Consider the following 18,455-nt stretch of genomic DNA (forward strand, 5'->3'; position numbering starts at 1 on the left):
GACAGTCTGGTGAGACCTCTGTCAACGGAACAGTCATTAACACAGAGCACAGGGGGCTGGTACAGGTAAAGTTGCCATCCATGGTGCTAACATCTCACATAGGATGCTCCACTTGCAATCCGGCTCCCTGCTGATATGACTGGGAAAAGCAGTGGAAGATGGCCCAAGTCCTTGGGCCCCTGCATCCACGTGGGAGACCAGGAAGAAGCTCCGGGCATCTGCCTGACCCAGCCCTGACATTTGAGGAGTAATAGGTGGTCTCTCTCCTTTTCTCCCAGACTCTCACTCCCTCTTTCTATAGAACTGCCTTTCAAAGAAGCAAAAATAAATCCTTAACAAACAAGATGAGAATACTCCATAGTGATGTCATAGTTTTACACTAAGATCTTCTTCAGTGCGATGTGGTAGCTTAAATCCTTGAATGAGAACTCAACGGGAATCTTGTGGCCAGAAGGTAGAGATCCTTTCTCTGCAAAGTGATTGTATCTACAAAGTTCAAGAGGCCAAGGAAGTGAGAGGAAACAGCAGCGCCTCTCCCTGCCTGGTTAAAGAGGGAGGCCTCCCGTGGCACAGCTGAATGTGGGATGTAAAAGTTGGCAGCTAGTGGAGTTACCGCACACTCACCTTGTATTCGAAACATGAGACGCAGATGAAAAGTAGGTCCAAAATCCTGTTGAGCTGCATGGAGGGCAAGTCGGCAATCCACTTCCGGATGAGACCCTGATCTGCATTTTTCATGATCCAGAGGAAGCAAATCATGAGGTTGCGGGTGGTGTCGGCACTCAGCACGTTGTACTGCTTATAGGGCTGGAAGGAAGTGCAGGCCGGGGAGGAAGTCAGGACGGCTTACGGGATGTGAATCTTCCGGAACACAGGGATTGCTACCCTTACGCTGACTGGCGTCTACTTTCAGTCGCCATGTCCTGCCTAGGTGGGAGGGGAGCTGTGCTCTGGACCAAGAGGCAGCTTTCCAGCCACAGAAATGAGTGAGCACCTTGGGCTTTGGTAGCAGTGTGGCCTGGTGGTCTGCCTTGGAACCCATCCACGCTTCATGATCTTAATGACACGATGGGGCTTTTGTGTGGCTACGATCTCTGAGTAGGACGGTGAGGGGTTGGAATTACAGAGGAGACCTAGCTGGGCTAGGGACCACAATTAACCTGACTGTTCAGGTTTACCTTCCTTTTTGCCCTAGTCCAGGGTGCTACATACAGATCATGAACTTCTCTCCAGTTTAATCAAATCCATAAGTGAGTGGACTCCTCTGCAATGCACCTTGAGCCACGGCTCATGTTGGCCCAGGGGGCTTTGTCTTTTTGCTTTGATACTTCTGCCAGAAATGCTCAGAGTGCTGGGAACATGGTCACCGAACCAATACAAGGGCAACACGTGGGTGTACTCTGGCTTCACGCAGTCCTGCTAACATGCAGGGGGATGTGGCGGTGAACCTCAATGAGGCATCTGGGAATATCTGAAGGGAAGCATTTGTTTTGGGTGGAAATAACAGAGGTCGTGAAGTTCCCTTCACGTTAATTATTCTGAGGCTGTTCGTAAGGATAAATGAAGCCTTTAGCTTCACAGGAACTATGTTCTAACCAATGGATGCACTTTGGGCCGTTGAGTTTCTCACTCAAAGAGGCAAGTAATATAAAAGGCACACAGGGCCTCAAGTACGTGATCTTGGCAATGCAGACATCAGAAAGTTGGAGGACGTCATAAAACATTATCACAGTTACCACGCTGTAAGACGAACAATGCCACTCTAATGCCCTTCTTCCTCCCTGGTCCTCACGGGCATCGCTAAGCACCAAGGGAAGAGCAGAAAGTCACCCACCAGGAAAAGCTAGGTCAAGATGCTGCCCCAACTATCTCAGGAGAGAAACAGACACAGTAAGAAAAACAAGTAGGTCAATAAACACAGTCCAGACTCCCATGTGTGGGAGCTTGCCAGGGTCACCTCTTTGCTGAGCACCAGTGAGCCTGCCTGAGTTGAGAGTGCATCGTTTCCTGCTGTTGTCAGAATTCCATCTGTCTCCTGGGCTCCTGCACTTCCAGCCTCAGGAAATGCTTTTCCACACTGAGTTCTCGCATCAGGAGGCACAAAAATCAGACAGATTACAGAAATATGCATCAACGTACCAAGGAGGAGAGCATGGTTCCACCTGTCTTCACGTTGAAATGATTGCCGGCTATGGCCAGGGCCACATTCTGGTTGATCGCACTGGCCCCTTCCTGTTCTTCATCCGAGCCACTGGTACGGTTTTTCCCACTGCGGGCATCAGCAGCTGTAACGACAACACTCTTGTGATGGCAGCTCAAAGAGGACCTCTGATGTCCCCTTCCCAAAGCCCAAGGAAGTGACTGACCGGCACTTCTTGTCATTGTCTTAAACCCACTTATTGTCATAAACCCACACCCAGATGAGATCCCAGTAATACAAGGCTTGGATTTAGCCACTAAGCTACCACACTGAGCCCAATTATTTTAAATGTCAGCACTGTCATTTTGAACCAAATGTTTAGAATTTGATTCTTCCTTGTGGGAAAAAAAGGAGGCAGACTAACAAAGAGAAAGCGTCAGCAAGCACATTGGCTCGAAATTACTTTTTTTTCAAGTTTGTGAGAATAGAAATTTTTTTTTTTTTAAAGATTTATTTTTATTATTTTTTCATTGGAAAGGCGGATATACAGAGAGGAGAGACAGAGAGGAAGATCTTCCGTCCGATGATTCACTCCCCAAGTGAGCGCAACGGGCCGATACTATGCCGATCCGAAGCCAGGAGCCTCTTCCGGGTCTCCCACGCGGGTGCAGGGTCCCAAAGCTTTGGGCTGTCCTCGACTGCCTTCCCAGGCCACAGGCAGGGAGCTGGAAGGGAAGCGGGGCTGCCGGGATTAGAACCGGCGCCCATATGGGATCCCGGGCGTGCAAGGTGAGGACCTTTAACCACTTGCGCCACCGCGCCGGGCCCGAGAATAGAAATTTTTATGACTTTCAAGCACACTAATATTTTTCACTTTATCTGTAGATCTTAATGATCAAACAAAAAAATCTATAATTATAGAATTTAACAGGTATCTTAGAGTAGAATGCTACTATTACAACTTTAGTGGTTCAACAATAAGTTATGAAGCTTTTCAAAAGATTTATTTGCTTATTTATTATTGGAAAGTCAGATATACAGAGAGGAGGAGAGACAGAGAGGAAGATCTTCCATCCGATGATTCACTCCCCAAGTGAGCGCAACGGCTGGTGCTGTGCCAATCCGAAGCCCGGAACCAGGAATTTCCTCCAGGTCTCCCACACGGGTGCAGGGTTCCAAAGCTTTGGGCCGTCCTCAACTGCTTTCCCAGGCCACAAGCAGGTAGCTAGTTGGGAAGTGGAGCCGCTGGGATTAGAACCGGCACCCATACAGGACCCCAGTGCGTTGAAGGCGAGGACTTTAGCCACTACTGTGCTGGGCCTAATAAGTTATACATCTTAAAAGTGGCGCCAGCATTGTGACAACATGGCGCAAGCCATCAGCTTTAATGCTGACATCCAAATGGGGTGTTGGTCCAAGTCCCATCTGTTCCACTCCGGATCCAATTCCCTGCTAATGTGCTTGGGAAAGCAGTGGAGGATGGCCCAAGAACTTGGGCTCCCGCATCCACTTTGAAGATTCAGATGAAGTTTCTGGCTCCTGGCTTTGACGTGGCCTAATCCTGACCTAATCCTGACCATTGTGGCCATCTGGGAAGATGGCTCTCTTTCTTTGTAGCACTGCCTTTCAAATACATTAAAAAAGCAAACAAACAAACAAACAAAGAAAAAACCCTCCAGGGGCCAGGACTGTGGCACAGAGGACAGCACCAAACCACTGGTTTGAGTCCCAGTTGCTCCTTTTCTGGTCCAGCTCTCTGTTACTGCACCTGAGGAAGCAGTGGAGGATGCCCCAGGTGCCTGGGCTGCCCTCGTGGGAGGCAGGGAAGAAGTTCCAGGTTTCTGGCTCCCGCCTGGACCAGATATAACTATCGTGGCCATTTGGGAAGTAAACCAGTGGATTGAAAACTTTCTACTATTCTTTTAAATAAAACAAATGTGTAAAAAAAAAAAAAGCCTTTAAAGTTCAAAATGAGTGTTAGTTTATTGTAGCTATTTAATATACACGTAAATTAAGCCTAGGTCTAAAGGTATACACACAAAAGATGAATCACAAGACTGGTATGTAAAATGCTGCCAATCTCTCTTTCTCTCAAACACACACCACACACACACACACACAATTCGTTCAAGTGGTTCTCGAAAATGCGTGAAAATACTTGCCACTGATTGATTCACTAAAAACTCATATTTTCCTTTTGACCTGTCAACATCATAGCCACTTGAACCCTCAATTTTTCAGAAAAATCTGAGGCTAGACAGCACCTCATGTGCCAAGGTTCTGAGAACAGAATCCAATTTTTTTCAGGAAGATAATTCACTATTGCGTTGAAGGGCACCTGGGTTTGTAAACAGATAGCCAAATAAGTAGAAGATGGCAACTGTGCAAAGCCTGGTACCATTATTACCAAGATTAACAAGAGGGCACAATCTTATTTCTCCTTATTATCCGGTCAGTTACAAGAATAAGGAGGAAAGGATAAAAACTTTTCTGTATAAAATACTTTTATAAATTTTCTCTGACGTCATCTTTTCTTCACCCTAAGAGACAGGCATCCTATTTTTACAGTTTAGAGAGGAAGGAAAGGCATCGAAAAAGTCAACCTTTCAAAGGTTCCCTAGGACAGAACCAGTAGCCAAAAACTCCATCTTGGTCTCCCATATTGGCATCAATGATCGGAACTCTTGGGCTGTCACCTGCTGCTTTCCAGGGCTTATATCTGCAGGAAGCTGGGACGATGACACGCGGACATTCCTAAAGGCATCGTTAACTGCTGTGCCAAATGCCCGCCTCTGACTTGGAAAACTCCAAATTAAACAGGAAGCATGGAGCATGTAAACTAAACTGGCTCGCTGCTGTGTGAACATATATGTCAAACTCTTAAAACTAAGCTCTCCAGAAATTTTCCAGAAATGGAATATCAATGACATGCTATGCTCTGTGTTACATATTTTAGTTTTGTTTGTTTGTTTGTTTGTTTTCAGAGACAGGAAACATCTGGTTCATCTTCTGGTTCCCAAAGTGCCTGCAATGGGTGGAACAGCAGCAGGCTGATGACAGGAAGCCAGAATTGAGCCTGGGTCTCCTATGCACATGGCAGGTCATTTCTTGGTGCGTCCTGGAGTCTACACTGGCAGGAAGCTGGAGTCAGGAGGTAAACCAGGCAGCATCAAGCTCTGGAATGGAATGCAGGCGTCTCTGTAGGCATCTTAGACACTGGGTCAAGCACCTGTCTCTCACTTTGGGAGACTGTTCAGTCCTCAGCCACCATCCGGGCAGGTGCTTTTAGAGGATGCTCTATTGCCTAACTGTGCACCGTGCTCCTCTGAGCTCTGAGCTTGTCTCCCTCATCTCCTTGCCCTCAGCCAGCTCCACAGACCCTGAGCTGGCCTCTCAATCTTGCATTCCATAGCTCCCCTCAAGTGTTTGCTAGAGGCATTTTTTTTTTTTGAAGAACGGAGAGTGTTAATTTCATAGGAGTGGTGGTTGTTCATTTCTTAATTTGTGCAAACTGAAGACCACAGACAACTGGTCTCAGTTCTATGAACTAAATGCCAGTTACCACAATGATTTCAGAAATACGTCAGTCACACACGTCACTTTGCATCTGGAAGAAGTGGGGGAAACGCAGATGGCTGCAGGAGCCCAAGGGAAACTCCAAGTTGACGGACGGTAGGCTCTGGTAAGCCCTCCCGAGGCCCCAGCATCCTTCATTGTCAAGAGAACACCACGGACATTTCTAAGAACTAGTTTTGAGTTGGAGAAAAAGCAATGGCCCCCCGAAGTGATGAGAGTATTGTGTTTAAGCCTGTGTCTGTCTGCGCCTGGGAATGTCTGGGTGTGTTGTGCCTATGTGTGCACCCGTGGGTGCCTGTGTCTGTATGTGGACCTGTGTCTGCACTTGTGGGTGCCTCTGTGCGAGTGTGCCTGTGTTTGCACCCATGGGTGCCTGTGTGTGTGTGAGAGAGGAGAGTATTTTTCATCTACTCTAAGCAGGAGGTAAGCCGAAGCACCAGACTCGGTGTCAAAGGCAAAATCTTCCCTCTATGGCATAAGTTCCTAAAGTTGGGATAAAAAGAAAAAAGTATTTGGGTTCATTTGGGACTGCTTCAAACACAAAGCAAAAGGGAGAGAACAATCTTATTTCAGGATGTTACGGCAAGGAACTTCAAAGGAAGTCATTTTGTTGTAGTTTCATTTTTTGTTACAATTTATAAAGTCCATCATATACTAGAAAATCAATGTATGAATGAAACGAATGGACCAACCAAGCAATTTTAAACAAAGAAATGAACACGGGCTTTGTGCCTTTTTCTTTTTTAAAGCTCATCGGGACCTATGCTAACAAGGTTTAGAGACAGCTGCTATGAAGAAATGCTCAAATACATACGAAGGTACTTCAAAACATACTGGGGAAAAAAAAAAGAGAGAAGTAGAAGAAATTTATGGACTGCTTTTTCGTAGTACATATTTCTATGCATTTTTGAAAAGCTCCCCATATGAGTGACTTTCAAAAAATTTTTTTGCACCAGGATTCAAATTGCCTGTTAATTCCACTTTGACTTTTGACTTTTGGCAAGGGGTCTCCATGAGTCCGAGCCAAAAAATCACAAAAGTTTTTACCTGTGAAATCATAGAGCTGAGGCAAGGCGTCCAAAATGATGCCGACCAAAGGCAGGTAGAGGGCAGCAACTTTGACCTTGACCTCCGGTTTGACACAACGCGGGTCCAGGTCGTGAGAACTTAGCAGGCTGTGCATGGCACTGACCGCCTTCCTCTGCACCTTGCTGATGCTGTGGACAGACAGAACACAAGATGCTCGCGGTTAGGATGGAAGGGAGACAGACCAACCACAGCCAACAAGGACCTAAGTACTCAAAGAAAGAGGTGACAGTGTGGAAAACAGGCAGGCAGCAGGGTGGCTGTGTTCTGACTGGCTCCTATTCTCGAGGTGATCACATTGCAGAACTTAATTCATTCTTATTGCTGAATAGACTCCATTTTATAGATACACTATAAATCTTTACTACAGAGTTTTATTTCTTTGTTCACCAATTGAAGGCCATTTCAATGATTTCTGCCTTGGGGCTGTATGAATTATGAGCGCTACCGTGACTATGATTGCATAGTTTGACTTCTCTTGGGTACATAGCTCAAATCGAACTGCTGGATTGCAGGGTAAGTCTATTTAATCTCTAGAGGAACTGTGTAATGTTTTAGCAGTGGCTTTCTCATTGCATAGTCCCACCAGCGGTGTCTCAAGGTTCTAGCTTTTTCCTTAACAACACTCTTTTTACCTGTTTTGTTGTTGTTGTTTCGCTAATATGACCATTCCATCTCTGGAACAGTGAGCTAAATCTGGTTTTTTTTTTTTTCCTTGAAGATTTTTAAAAAAAGATTTATTTATTTTTATTGCAAAGTCAGATATACAGAGAGGAAAATCTTTGGTCTGATGATTCACTACCCAAGGGGCTGCAACGGCTGGAGCTAAGCCGATCCGAAACCAGGAGCCAGGTGCTTCCTCTGGGTCTCCCACATGGGTGCAGAGTACCAAGGCTTTGGGCCGTCCTCCACACTGCTTTCCTAGGCCACAAGCAGGGAGCTGGATGGGAAGTGGAGCTGCCGGGATTAGAACTGGTGCCCATATGGGATCCTGGCGCATTCAAGATGAGGACTTTAACCGCTAGGCCACTGCACCAGGTCCTTAAATATTTATTTATTTATTCGAAGTTCAGGATTATAGAGATAGCAAGCTCTTCTTTGAACTGGGTCATTCCCCAAGTGACTTTAACGGCTAAAGCTGAACCAAGCTGAAAACAGGAGCTAGGAGCTTTATTTGGGTCTCCCAGGCGGGTGGGTGGCAGAGATCCAAGTGCTTGGGTCATCTTCGGCTGCTTTGCCCAGGCCATTAGCACAGGCATGGAAGGGAAGTGACACAGCTGAGACTTGAACTGTTGTCTCTATGGGATGTTAGTGTTTTGAGCAGGGTCTCTATCCACTCTGCCACAGCACCAATCCCAGGCTAAGTCCGTTTTGTCTTGGTTAGCTTCGCTGAAAGTGTATAAAACTTGTTTTTTTTTTCCTAATAATATATATTTTTTCTAATAATAACCCGGATTTTCCCCTACTATTTTTCTGTTTCGCTGTAACCTTTATATTGGTTCCTAATATCTGCTTGCTTTGGTTTAACTTGTTCTTTCTCCCCTAGTTCCACGGATACGTACTTTTGAGAATTTGCTCAAACCATGTGCAAATATTTACCTCTTCAAGAATAATACACTCAATTTAAATTTAAAAGTAGGGTGTATTTTTACCCCCAAAGAAGTAAGCTTAACGGTCACCAAAAATCATGCATAGCAACAGCTCATGGCAGCTTTTTTCTCTAAGAGTTGCAAACTGGAAACAAGCCAGATTCTACTGAGAGTTGAGAAATCCAACTATATGAGCACATAACAATACTGCATACAGTTGAAAGCAAACAATGAATTATTGATATATGCCACGACACTCAAGGCCTGCTGGCACGATATTTAGCAAAGGAATGTGAAGTTCAATAACAGGTAATACCAACCTCTGGTGATAATAACCAGAGCAACAGTTATCTGTAGGGTGGGGGGAACCAGGACTGCAAGTAGGAGTCCGAGGTGCTAGAAATATCTTTTATCTTGACGTGTATCCACAGGCAAAAATTAGCCTGACTTCATCCCTAACATCTGGACCCTCTGCTGTAAGTACCTGCCAGCTCAGTAACAATGCAAACGAAGCACGCCCCTGTAACGGATACTACAACCTAACTACAGATGCACAATAGTAAACCGCTAATTTTTATTTCAAAGGAAAGCTACAACAGAATCCGGAGTTATAGAGGAAAATATTAACGGCAGGTTAAAATGTGTCAGATTCTTGCACTATAACCAAAAGAAGATAACTAGAAAGCGTACTTCAGAAGCATTTGTTCTGACTGCCTCTTAGCCTAATGGTCCCTGCGCTGGGCGGGGTTTTAAGTAAGGCAATACAATTTCCTATCGTCATACAGACACTAGATGCTCTCCAAACATTTGAGAAACACTGAGGAGTTCGTGGTCCATGGACACTGCAGATACATGTGTCAGGCAAAGATGGGGACTGCCGGGGGAGACCTTTTGGAAACTGCTGCTGTGGCTCCTTGCAGGGACCTAGAGACAACAAATCCCATCACCTCTTGTCTTACAGGTGCACAGAAGCCGCTATAGGTTGTGCTGGCAGTGAAAGAAAACTCTGAACCTAGACCTGGCGTTAGTCCTCGCCTTGCACATGTGGACGCCAGCTCTAACTCCAGACGCTGTTTCACTTCCCATCCAGCTCCCTGCTTGTGGCCTGGGAAAGCAGTGTGGAGGACAGCCCAAAGCCTTGAGACCCTACAACTGCGTGGGAGACCCAGAGGATACTCCTGGCTCCTGGGTTCAGATCGGCGCAGCACCGGTTGTTGTGGCTGCTTAGGGAGTGAACCAATGGATGGAAGATCTTTCTCTCTGTCTCTTCTCCTCTCTGTATATGTGACTTTCTAATAAAAAATAAATTAATAAAAATTCTTACAAAAAAAAAAGCTGTGATACTTAAACAGTATTACTAAAGGATGTCAGCTTTCTTTTTTTTTTTCTTTTTTCATTTCTTTTATTTTCCCTTCCTTCCTTCCTCTTTTTTTTTTTTTAAACTTTACCAGAAAGGCAGATTTTATAGGGAGAAGCAAAGACAGAAAGAAAGATCTTCCATCCTCCGGTTTGCACCGCAAATGCCTTCACTGGCAGGAACTGATCTGATCTGAAGCCAGGGGCCAGGCAGGAGCTTATTTCCAGTTCTTGGGCCTTCTCCCCTACTTTCCCAGGCCACAGGCAGGGAGCTACACGGGAAGTGGAACAGCTGGGACCTGAACCCGTATGGGATCCCAGGGCTCGGAGGTGGAGGATTAGCCAGTTGAGCCAATGTGCCGACCCCAAAAGGATAGTTTTCTGGGGTGTAGCCCACAGGGTTAAGTTATGACCACAGTTCTAACGACCTTCTAACAACCCAGCAGTCAGGGATCACTGTGTTGCCAAAACAGACGACCCCTTCATTAATTCTCCCCAGGGGAGCCCGTAAGAGAAGTATTCTGTGTGTGTGTACATTGCAAGAATGTATCTGGACATTGTGTAATTACATGATGACCTTGGAACCCAGCCTAGCCTGTTGCTAAGTAAGATGACAGCAACTACTTTGCAAGGACTTAGAAACAGATGTTAAAAAAAAGAAAAAAAAAGAAAAAAATCTGAAACTACTGCTAACATCAACCCTGAAGTAATGTTAGAAACCACTTCACAGGGAGCTGGATTGAAGTACAATGTCTAGGACAGGGACTGGTACCCATATGGGATGCTGGCCTCGCCAGCTATGCCACAGTGCCAGCCCCTCTAAATACTTCATAATTTAAAGATCAGAATCAATCTCTTATAGCACAGGAAAAATGCACTGAATTTTCCAATCAGAAGCGGAGCTGACAGAGACCTGCGTCGGCACATGTCTCCAACTGCCACCCATCTCCCTCTCCCATTCCCCTCTCTCCTTTTCTTCAAACACTATCTCCATTTTTCCCTATTCCTCGTATTTCTCTGCTTCTATCTTTAATGCTTTTCCTTCATCCTTTTTTAGCGACATTCTCTAGTTAATCGCATCCAGTGATTTTTACAGGTACAGGATATAAGACTATTGAGAAAACCGGGCGGAGTTAGGGTTCAGAAAAGCAGGTGGAATTCAAGGCATGGGAGGATATGTACAGGACCCGGATTTTCAGAAGGAGGCTGAATGCTGAACGTACCGCAGGACCTTCCTAATTGAGAGACACACAATGTGAGCGCAGGCAAAACACTCGGAATCCATTTATCACCCAGTCACGCAAGCTCAACGTGCTGCCACGATCGCTGCGTAAAGCAGATCCTGGCTTCTTCCTGAAACCATAAACACCTGGAGAAAACTTTCAATGACACGTAAAGCTGCCACAAAGCAGCAGTGTGGCCACTAATCAGCACGCCTGTCTACAAAAACTTCTTTTGCAGAAGTCCTTCGGAGTTGGAGATGCTAGGGTATGGAAAAATGGGTCCTGGAAGGGCCCCAATGCCCACAACTATGACTCCGGATTTAATCCTGCCACTTGATGAGGGACACGATCCTTAAATTCTTTTTAAGAAAAAAAAAAAGAGTGTTTTGTACACTGATGTAATTTCTGATGACCCCAAACACTCAACGGTGTCCAGTGGAAAGCCTTCGCCAGCTGCTAGGATGAAATTGGAAGTCATGGCTTTCTTCATTCCATCCAGGTAGGCTAAGAGTTTCTAAGCCTAAAGGCTCGTGGCAGGACACTTTCTCAGTGTCCACTGACATCCGGGGTGACACAGTGCTGCATGCCTGCCTGTGTAATAAGTGTGAGAGGTCAAAGTACCATAAGACCTGGATCGGGCGTCTCTCTCCTGGCGAGTCTGGAACTGGACTGGGGGTGATCTCAGTCCCCTTCTTAGCACTAGGCTAAGTGGCATCTTGCTGTCACCTCTCCATGCTGTCGCCTTCGTTAAAAGTGGCTTTGTCTCTAGCCGGCTCACTGATGCCAGCATCCCGGGAGAGCTGGCTTCCATGCCCGGCCTCTCTTATATTTGGACAGGTGCCATTTTCTCAAGGCATGGATGCCACCACTCCTTGGAACTGGCGAGTGGCACAGGCCTGGCTGAGTGTGACAAGTCTGGCTGCAGATTTTGATTCAGGGGCATATCCTCCTTCCTCCTTCCTCCTTCCTCCTCCCTCCCTCCCTTCCTTTCTGCCTTCCTTCCCTCCTTCTCTCCTTTCCTCCCCTCCTCTCTCTCTCTCCCCCTCTCTCTCTTTCTCTTTCTCTTTATTTTTTTTTGCTTCATGTCCCATTCTGAATGTCAGAAACGCACCCTTCCCCTTCGGCATCCAGAGCGGCAGCCAGCTCTGTAAAGAGGAGCCCGGTGAGGAAGTGCTGCTGGCGGTACTCCGGGGTCAGGTCGAACATGCTGGCAATCCTCTGGTCCTGGAAGCTGGAGCAGGAGCTTGAGTTCTGCAGAAACACAACACGGGAGTTAACGTGGCTCTAGGAGCCCTCAAGGCACCCCTGCCGGGCTGTGTGGATGCCACCCAGTGAGGGTGCTGCTAGGATCTCCTGTGACAGGTGGCAGAACCAAGCATAGGGCACGACTTCACCTTCCCGTTCCCATGGATGGAAGACTGCCAGTAGGGGAAAGATGGAAATAAAGCTCTCACAGACTGTAAAACACGACTAACATTCCTTTCCCCACTTAGAATCATGGCTGAGGGCCCGGTGCAGTAGCCTGGAACCCATATGGGCCTTAGTTAGTGTCCTGGCCGCCCAACTTCCCATCTAGGTCTCTGCTTGTGATCTCTGAAAGAAATCAAAGATGGTCAGGTTGGGCGCCTGAACCCATGTGGGAGACCCGGAAGACGCTCCTAGCTCCTGGTTTTAGATCAGCTCTGGCTATTGTGGTCACTTTGGGAGTAAATCAGTGGATGGCAGATGCTTTTTTTTGCCTCCTTTCTGTATATCTGCCTTTCCAATAAAAAGAAACAATTCTCTAAAAAAAAAAAAAAAAAAAAAAAAAAAAAAAGACTCAAGATCAAGTGTGATAGCCTAGCGGCTAAAGTCCTTGTCTTAAATGCTCCAGGATCCCATATGGGTGCTGGTTCTAATCCCGGCAGCCCCGCTTTCCTTCCAGCTCCCTACTTGTGGCCTGGGAAAGCAATCGAGGACGGCTCAAAGCCTTGAGACCCTGTACCTGCGTGGGAGACCCAGAAGAAGTTCCTGGCTCCTGGCTTCGGATCAGCTCACCTCTGGCCGTTATGGTCACTTGGGGAGTGAACCAAAGGATGGAAGATCTTCCTCTCTGTCTCTCCTCTCTGTATATCTGACTTTGCAACAGAAATTAAGCAAAAAAAATTTTTTTAAAGAATCAATGGTTGAGGATTAATATCCCCAGGAAGAAATGTGTAATGGAATGAAAATTGCATTCAATTTTGTGGCTGAAAGAAGATATCGTCTCCTTGAGAAACCAGCCCCTTGGAGGACGGTCTCTGCGTCCTCAGTTCCAACCATATTGAACATGGCTATGCATGCTGACCTTGACTGCTCTGGGTCCAGAAGCGGTGTCAGGCATGCTAAGAAATTTCACTGATGCTAAGAAATTTCTGTCCTGTCTTCTTAGCCTGGCAGCACATTTGATAGTTCACTAAGAGCATTGTAAATAACCTGTCACAGGTAAAACTTTGGCTCAAGGATTAACACGTGGTTTGGGACATATGCATCACATTTCTATGACATACTGACGAACCGGGTTCAAGTCCCAGCCCCGGCTCTAATCCAGCTTCCAAACTGTACACCCTGGTAGTAACCAGTGACTCTGCCAGTCCCTGTCTCCCACATGGGAGATCCAGACCAGGCTGTGTTCTCCCGGCTTCGGCCTGGCCCCAGCCCTCGCTATCGCAGGCATTTAGTTTGTGAACCAGTGGACGGAAGAGCCTTCTTTCTCAGGCTTTTGAATACAATAAACATAAATGAAGTAAAAATTCAAAGTATCTCCATAAATCATTTCTGGTTTGGCGATTCTAGGATCCTGGGGATGTCAGAAGAGGAGTATGGGAGAGGAGGTAGGGCGAGCTCGGCCTAGCGTGGTCTTGGGGCGTTAACCTCTCTGCAAGTTGCAGCACAAGGCTTATACTTTGGAATTGCTGCTCAGCAGCCCTATCCTTCCCGGGTCACATTAAGATGGTCATGTGGTCAACACCTGGAAAATATCACCTGGCATGGACTGCTAACGTGGTCTTTTTCATTTTCCTTAATAAGATAAAGCTTTAGCTTAGTTTTAGTAGAAAAGAATATGCAAGAGAAAGAGAATCAGAACATCAGGCCTGCTGCTCCAAGCCACTTATCTACACCCTATAAAGAGAATATGATGACAAAAGAACGCTTCCTGAATGTTCTCCCAGCAGGCCCTACTTCCTTAAGAACTCTGTACTGAAGAAAAGGTTCCCAACTCATCACACACTCGCTCTCCCTACTTCCTTTCCTTCTGCATTGACAACTTACACTCAACAAACTGCCAACAGCAAAGAAAACTCAGTCCACACATGGTTTCTAAAACTTTTCTGCCTTTGAAAGCCTGTATTTGCACAATATCAACATAGTTGGTTCATGTCACACACAACAAGGTTTGAGCCTTTTCCATGAATTTCTGGAATTTTGTAGTGATTGTACATTCTTTTCTCTCCTTGGCTGTACAAAGGAAGAAACCAGTTTCTAGATTTATGAATCATTAAAGGTGGCACAACTTTGAGACTGTACGCTTGTCCATACGTGGATCCACTGAGCCGGGTTGAATAGCTGGAGTTTTCTTCTTATTTAAATGATCGATCTTTATAGGAGATAACCTGATTAAACAAGTGAAAAAGAAATAGCTCAAAATAGTTTTTCAGTTAGCTCGTTACCTGGGAAGATACGGAGGGACAAGGGGATGTTGGAGCAGTGTCAACGTTCATGAAGAGGAGGTTCAGGCTGAGGTAATGCTCGTGGCTACACAGGATCCTCAGGAACTCCAGCCTCATGGAAATGAGCATGGGAAGGCTGTTGAGCTTGGCTGACAGCTGGCAAGAAAGAAGAAAGGAGAAACGAGCCATTTCCTGTAAGGCAGGTGGAATGGAGGACGGCAGACAAAACCATCTTTTTTTTCCCCCAGAGTAAGACAATCACCTCAATACAAGTCAGGCAGGTAGTGTACGAAAGGGTCAATTGTGCATTACAAAAAGACCCAACACACTTGTATCCGTGACTGTCGCTCTAGTGATGCTAACAAGCATCCAAAACAAGAACTTTGTTCTGACCCCACTTTGTAGATCTGTAATTCCAAGGCAATTCTATGTTGACAGCAATCTAGGGTGGTACTATGAGCTTTATGAAAATCTCACTGTGCGGGTTCATGAGCCCGGGGCTGAGGGATCTGGGGTGCTTTGCCTCTCTCAGGTACTGAGCAGTGGAAGGACCTAGATTCCCAGGCACTCAGGAAAGCCAGAGCAGGGACAGGACAGGGATGCAAGGGCCTGTGAATCTGCCACTGTGCGGCCATTAATGGCCTCTCGCTCCAGCCCAGGAATACAGAGGGCCTCCTCTTTGTAAACGGACCGAGTTCCTCTTCATTCACTCTAAAAGCAGTTTTCTAAACCACACAAGTTCAATAAGTACCCATCTTCAGGCACTGAGGGGGAGAAGCTATTGTTTTGTGGGAGCATGTTGGCTGAAGAATGGAACTATAACTAAACATTTCCTGAGAATAACTGAATGCCATTAGGCGTTACATTAAAAAAAAAAAATAAGACACCTGAATTCCATGCAAGCTGAATGAGCAGAAGCTAGCTTTCCAGAGAGCTCTCTGGCCTGACTTTATACCCACGAGGCCACCATCAAGTTAAACCCATCAGTACATGGCTATACTCCCATCACTGAGGTTTCTCTGGTCAAGCCGGGAATCAGGACTTCAAAGCACAAGACAGGTGCACTTGGAAGAAGGCCCTCGAGACTTGGTTAAAGACAGAAATTTCGGGCCTGGTGGCGTGGCCTAGTGGCTAAAGTCCTCGCCTTGAACGTGCCGGGATCCCATATGGGCACCGGTTCTAATCCCGGCAGCTCCACTTCCCATCCAGCTCCCTGTTTGTGGCCTGGGAAAGCAGTTGAGGACGGCCCAAAGCTTTGGGACCCTGCACCTGTGTGGGTGACCCGGAAAAAATTCCTGGTTCCTGGCTTTGGATCGGCATAGCACTGGACATTTTGCTCACTTGGGGAGTGAATCATCGGACGGAAGATCTTCCTCTCTATCTCTCCTCCTCTTTGTATATCTGACTTTCCAATAAGAATAAATAAATCTTTAAAAAGAAAGACAGAAATTTCAAAACTATTTCAAAAATAATGTGAGTGATGTTTCAGAGAAGAGGAAGAAGGGGTAGTTCCTGCATTGACATCCTAAAGGCTGCAGCCCCCGGGCGGCCCCTACGCAAGATGGGTGGTGACTTAGCAGCACATTGTAAGCTACAGAATAACTGAGGGAGTCCAGCTGCCTATTGTTACTATTAAGGAAAGATGAGGGTTCTCGTTGGCACAAAGTCACTGCAGACAACATGAGAGAATGTCTAAGGCAGAGCGTGGCAAGTGATCAGATCAGAGGACACTGCAGGACTACGACTGGCCACAGGCTTGAAGTGCCCCCAGTATCTAGAGAGCTGGGAATCTAGGAATTACATCACTCCAAAGGTGAGTTCCATTCTCAGGGCTAAGCAGGCTGCGCAATGTCTCCGGCAGCCACAGCGTCAGAGCCCAAGGAAGTTCAAGGAAGACGCGGATGTCTCAGAGGTCACTGCCCTCCCCCTGTCTGGCCCCTCCAGTCTCAGAGGCGGGCAATGGCATCACGAGGAATCAGGATCAGACTATACCCACATGCCCGCCCTAGGGCTCTCGGGCAGGTGAGACTAAGGAAAGAGGAACAGAGTGTGTAGCGAAAGGAAAAGGAGGGAATGTGAAAAGAGAGAGGGAGCACAAGCCAAATGAGAGAGAAGGGGAAGATAAAAATGAACGTCTCTTAAAGCCCCGGAGGCGCCCAGGCGAACAGCTAACCCTGGGGTCAGTGAGGGCATGCACTATCTCCTTTCCATATCTAATGTAAAGTTTAGAAACCAGATGGCTACGTGTTTGAAACTCACCCAGTGACTTGTAGCCCTCAACACCTGACAGGAGGGGCAAGCAGCAGTGTAGGATTCCTGTCACCAATTCCACAGGATCCAGGGGCAGGAGATCCAGGAGGACAGGGGGCCGGGGGTGGGCAGGGGGGCCGGGGGGCAGGAGGGCAGAGAGCAGGTTGCACAGGGCGGTGATGCCAGGCTCCTCAGTCAGCCAGTCCGCTTCCTTATCTGGACTTCCTCCTCTGGGAAAGTCAAGCGCTTTTGTTCTTTCTTTTGAAGGACGGCTGCTGGGTGAGTGAGCCAGGGTTGTATCTGCATTGCAGACACTCACTTATTAACTCACACCTAACTGAAATTTTAACAGTGATTGTAAAAGAGAGCCCAGACAGGGGCGGAATCGCACCATTTCCCTGCTGGCCCGATGGGTGAACTCTGCGCTGTCTCCCTGCACAGCTGCTTCCTCTGAATAAGATACAGCCTTGAAGTTGCAAGGTCCCCCGAGCAGGACAGCTTGTTGAGACCCTTGACAGGCCACAGAGCAACCCTGGGGGGGATACACACCAGTCCCCCTGATCCCTCCTCCCCCAGTTCCCCATCTCCCTGTTTCGTGGGAGCTCCCACACTGCTCTGGGTGGACGCCTGTGGCTGTCAGCCTCTGGGCCGCCTTGTACTGGGAGCGATGCGCCCCTCTCATGTGGTCCTGGCCGCATTGTGCCCAGGCAGGTTCACGCCTCTCATGGCCACATCTGTTTTCTAACCAGAGCCGGCCAGGTGGTGGTGGTGGTGGCAGGGGACGGGGAGCACCGGAAGGGAGAGCGATGGGCCTGTTCGGTGACGACAGCAGGGATGGCTAGAGAAAGAATATGAAAGGAGGAGAGGAGCAGCCATGACTGCGATTTACATCACTGTCGCTAAGGCAGATTGAGCAAGTGAAAGAAGAAAGAATTCTATTCCAAAACTTGACAAGGGGGAGGCACAACTGATGTGACACATTTGGATGACAAGGTATTACTTTGTGCTCAGTGAAATTCAACTTCTTTGATTTCATTGGGGCTTGTCCTGGTCAGAACTTCATAATCATAGATTAATGACTTGGCCCTTATATAGGAAAAGACATATCCCACTTGGACCTGGTCAAAGATGGGATTAAGACGCATGCCATTTCTATTCAATGTTGAGTTGGGAGAGTTCAGATCATAACCTGAAATAATGTCAATTCCCACCAATGAACCTGTGGGGCCTTCAGCGCTGCTGGACTCTGCAGGAATCCGAGAAAACCTGTATGTCTGAAGGACATCTTACAGCACAGGGCCAAGGCTGTACAAAGCCGCACAGCCCAGCTCGGTGACCAACAGGCCAGCCCTCCCCGGCACCGAGCAACGCTTGCAGCAGCAAGCAACAGGACGGCTAGCTTGGAGCTCTCACCTGGTTGCAGTAGTGTTTGATGAGGTTAAACACAAAGCCACGGTCCATGAGCGACAGAAGGTCATAGAGGAAGAAAGCCAGGCTGATGTTGATCTTCTCCGCCTGTTCATTTTCCTTCAAAAACAGACACAGA

At 47.1% G+C, this 18,455-nt stretch overlaps 1 protein-coding gene across 2 annotated transcripts in view; it reads right to left on the reverse strand.

Moving 5' to 3' along the window:
• Positions 1 to 18,455, reverse strand: part of DOCK8 (dedicator of cytokinesis 8) — a 173,512-nt gene that overhangs the window by 34,236 nt on the left and 120,821 nt on the right. For both annotated transcript variants that reach the window (XM_040988913.1, XM_040988914.1), the window contains 6 exons: positions 18,323 to 18,436; positions 14,660 to 14,815; positions 12,082 to 12,221; positions 6,764 to 6,933; positions 2,140 to 2,285; positions 625 to 807 (listed from right to left, as the gene is read on the reverse strand). In XM_040988913.1, the coding sequence (XP_040844847.1) occupies positions 625 to 807; positions 2,140 to 2,285; positions 6,764 to 6,933; positions 12,082 to 12,221; positions 14,660 to 14,815; positions 18,323 to 18,436 (909 nt within the window). The remainder of the gene's footprint in view (positions 1 to 624; positions 808 to 2,139; positions 2,286 to 6,763; positions 6,934 to 12,081; positions 12,222 to 14,659; positions 14,816 to 18,322; positions 18,437 to 18,455) is intronic.

This window comes from Ochotona curzoniae, unplaced genomic scaffold, assembly GCF_017591425.1.
Source record: "Ochotona curzoniae isolate NIBS_2020 unplaced genomic scaffold, NIBS_Ocur_1.0 contig_50, whole genome shotgun sequence".
In the NCBI taxonomy this organism is placed as follows: Eukaryota; Metazoa; Chordata; class Mammalia; order Lagomorpha; family Ochotonidae; genus Ochotona; species Ochotona curzoniae.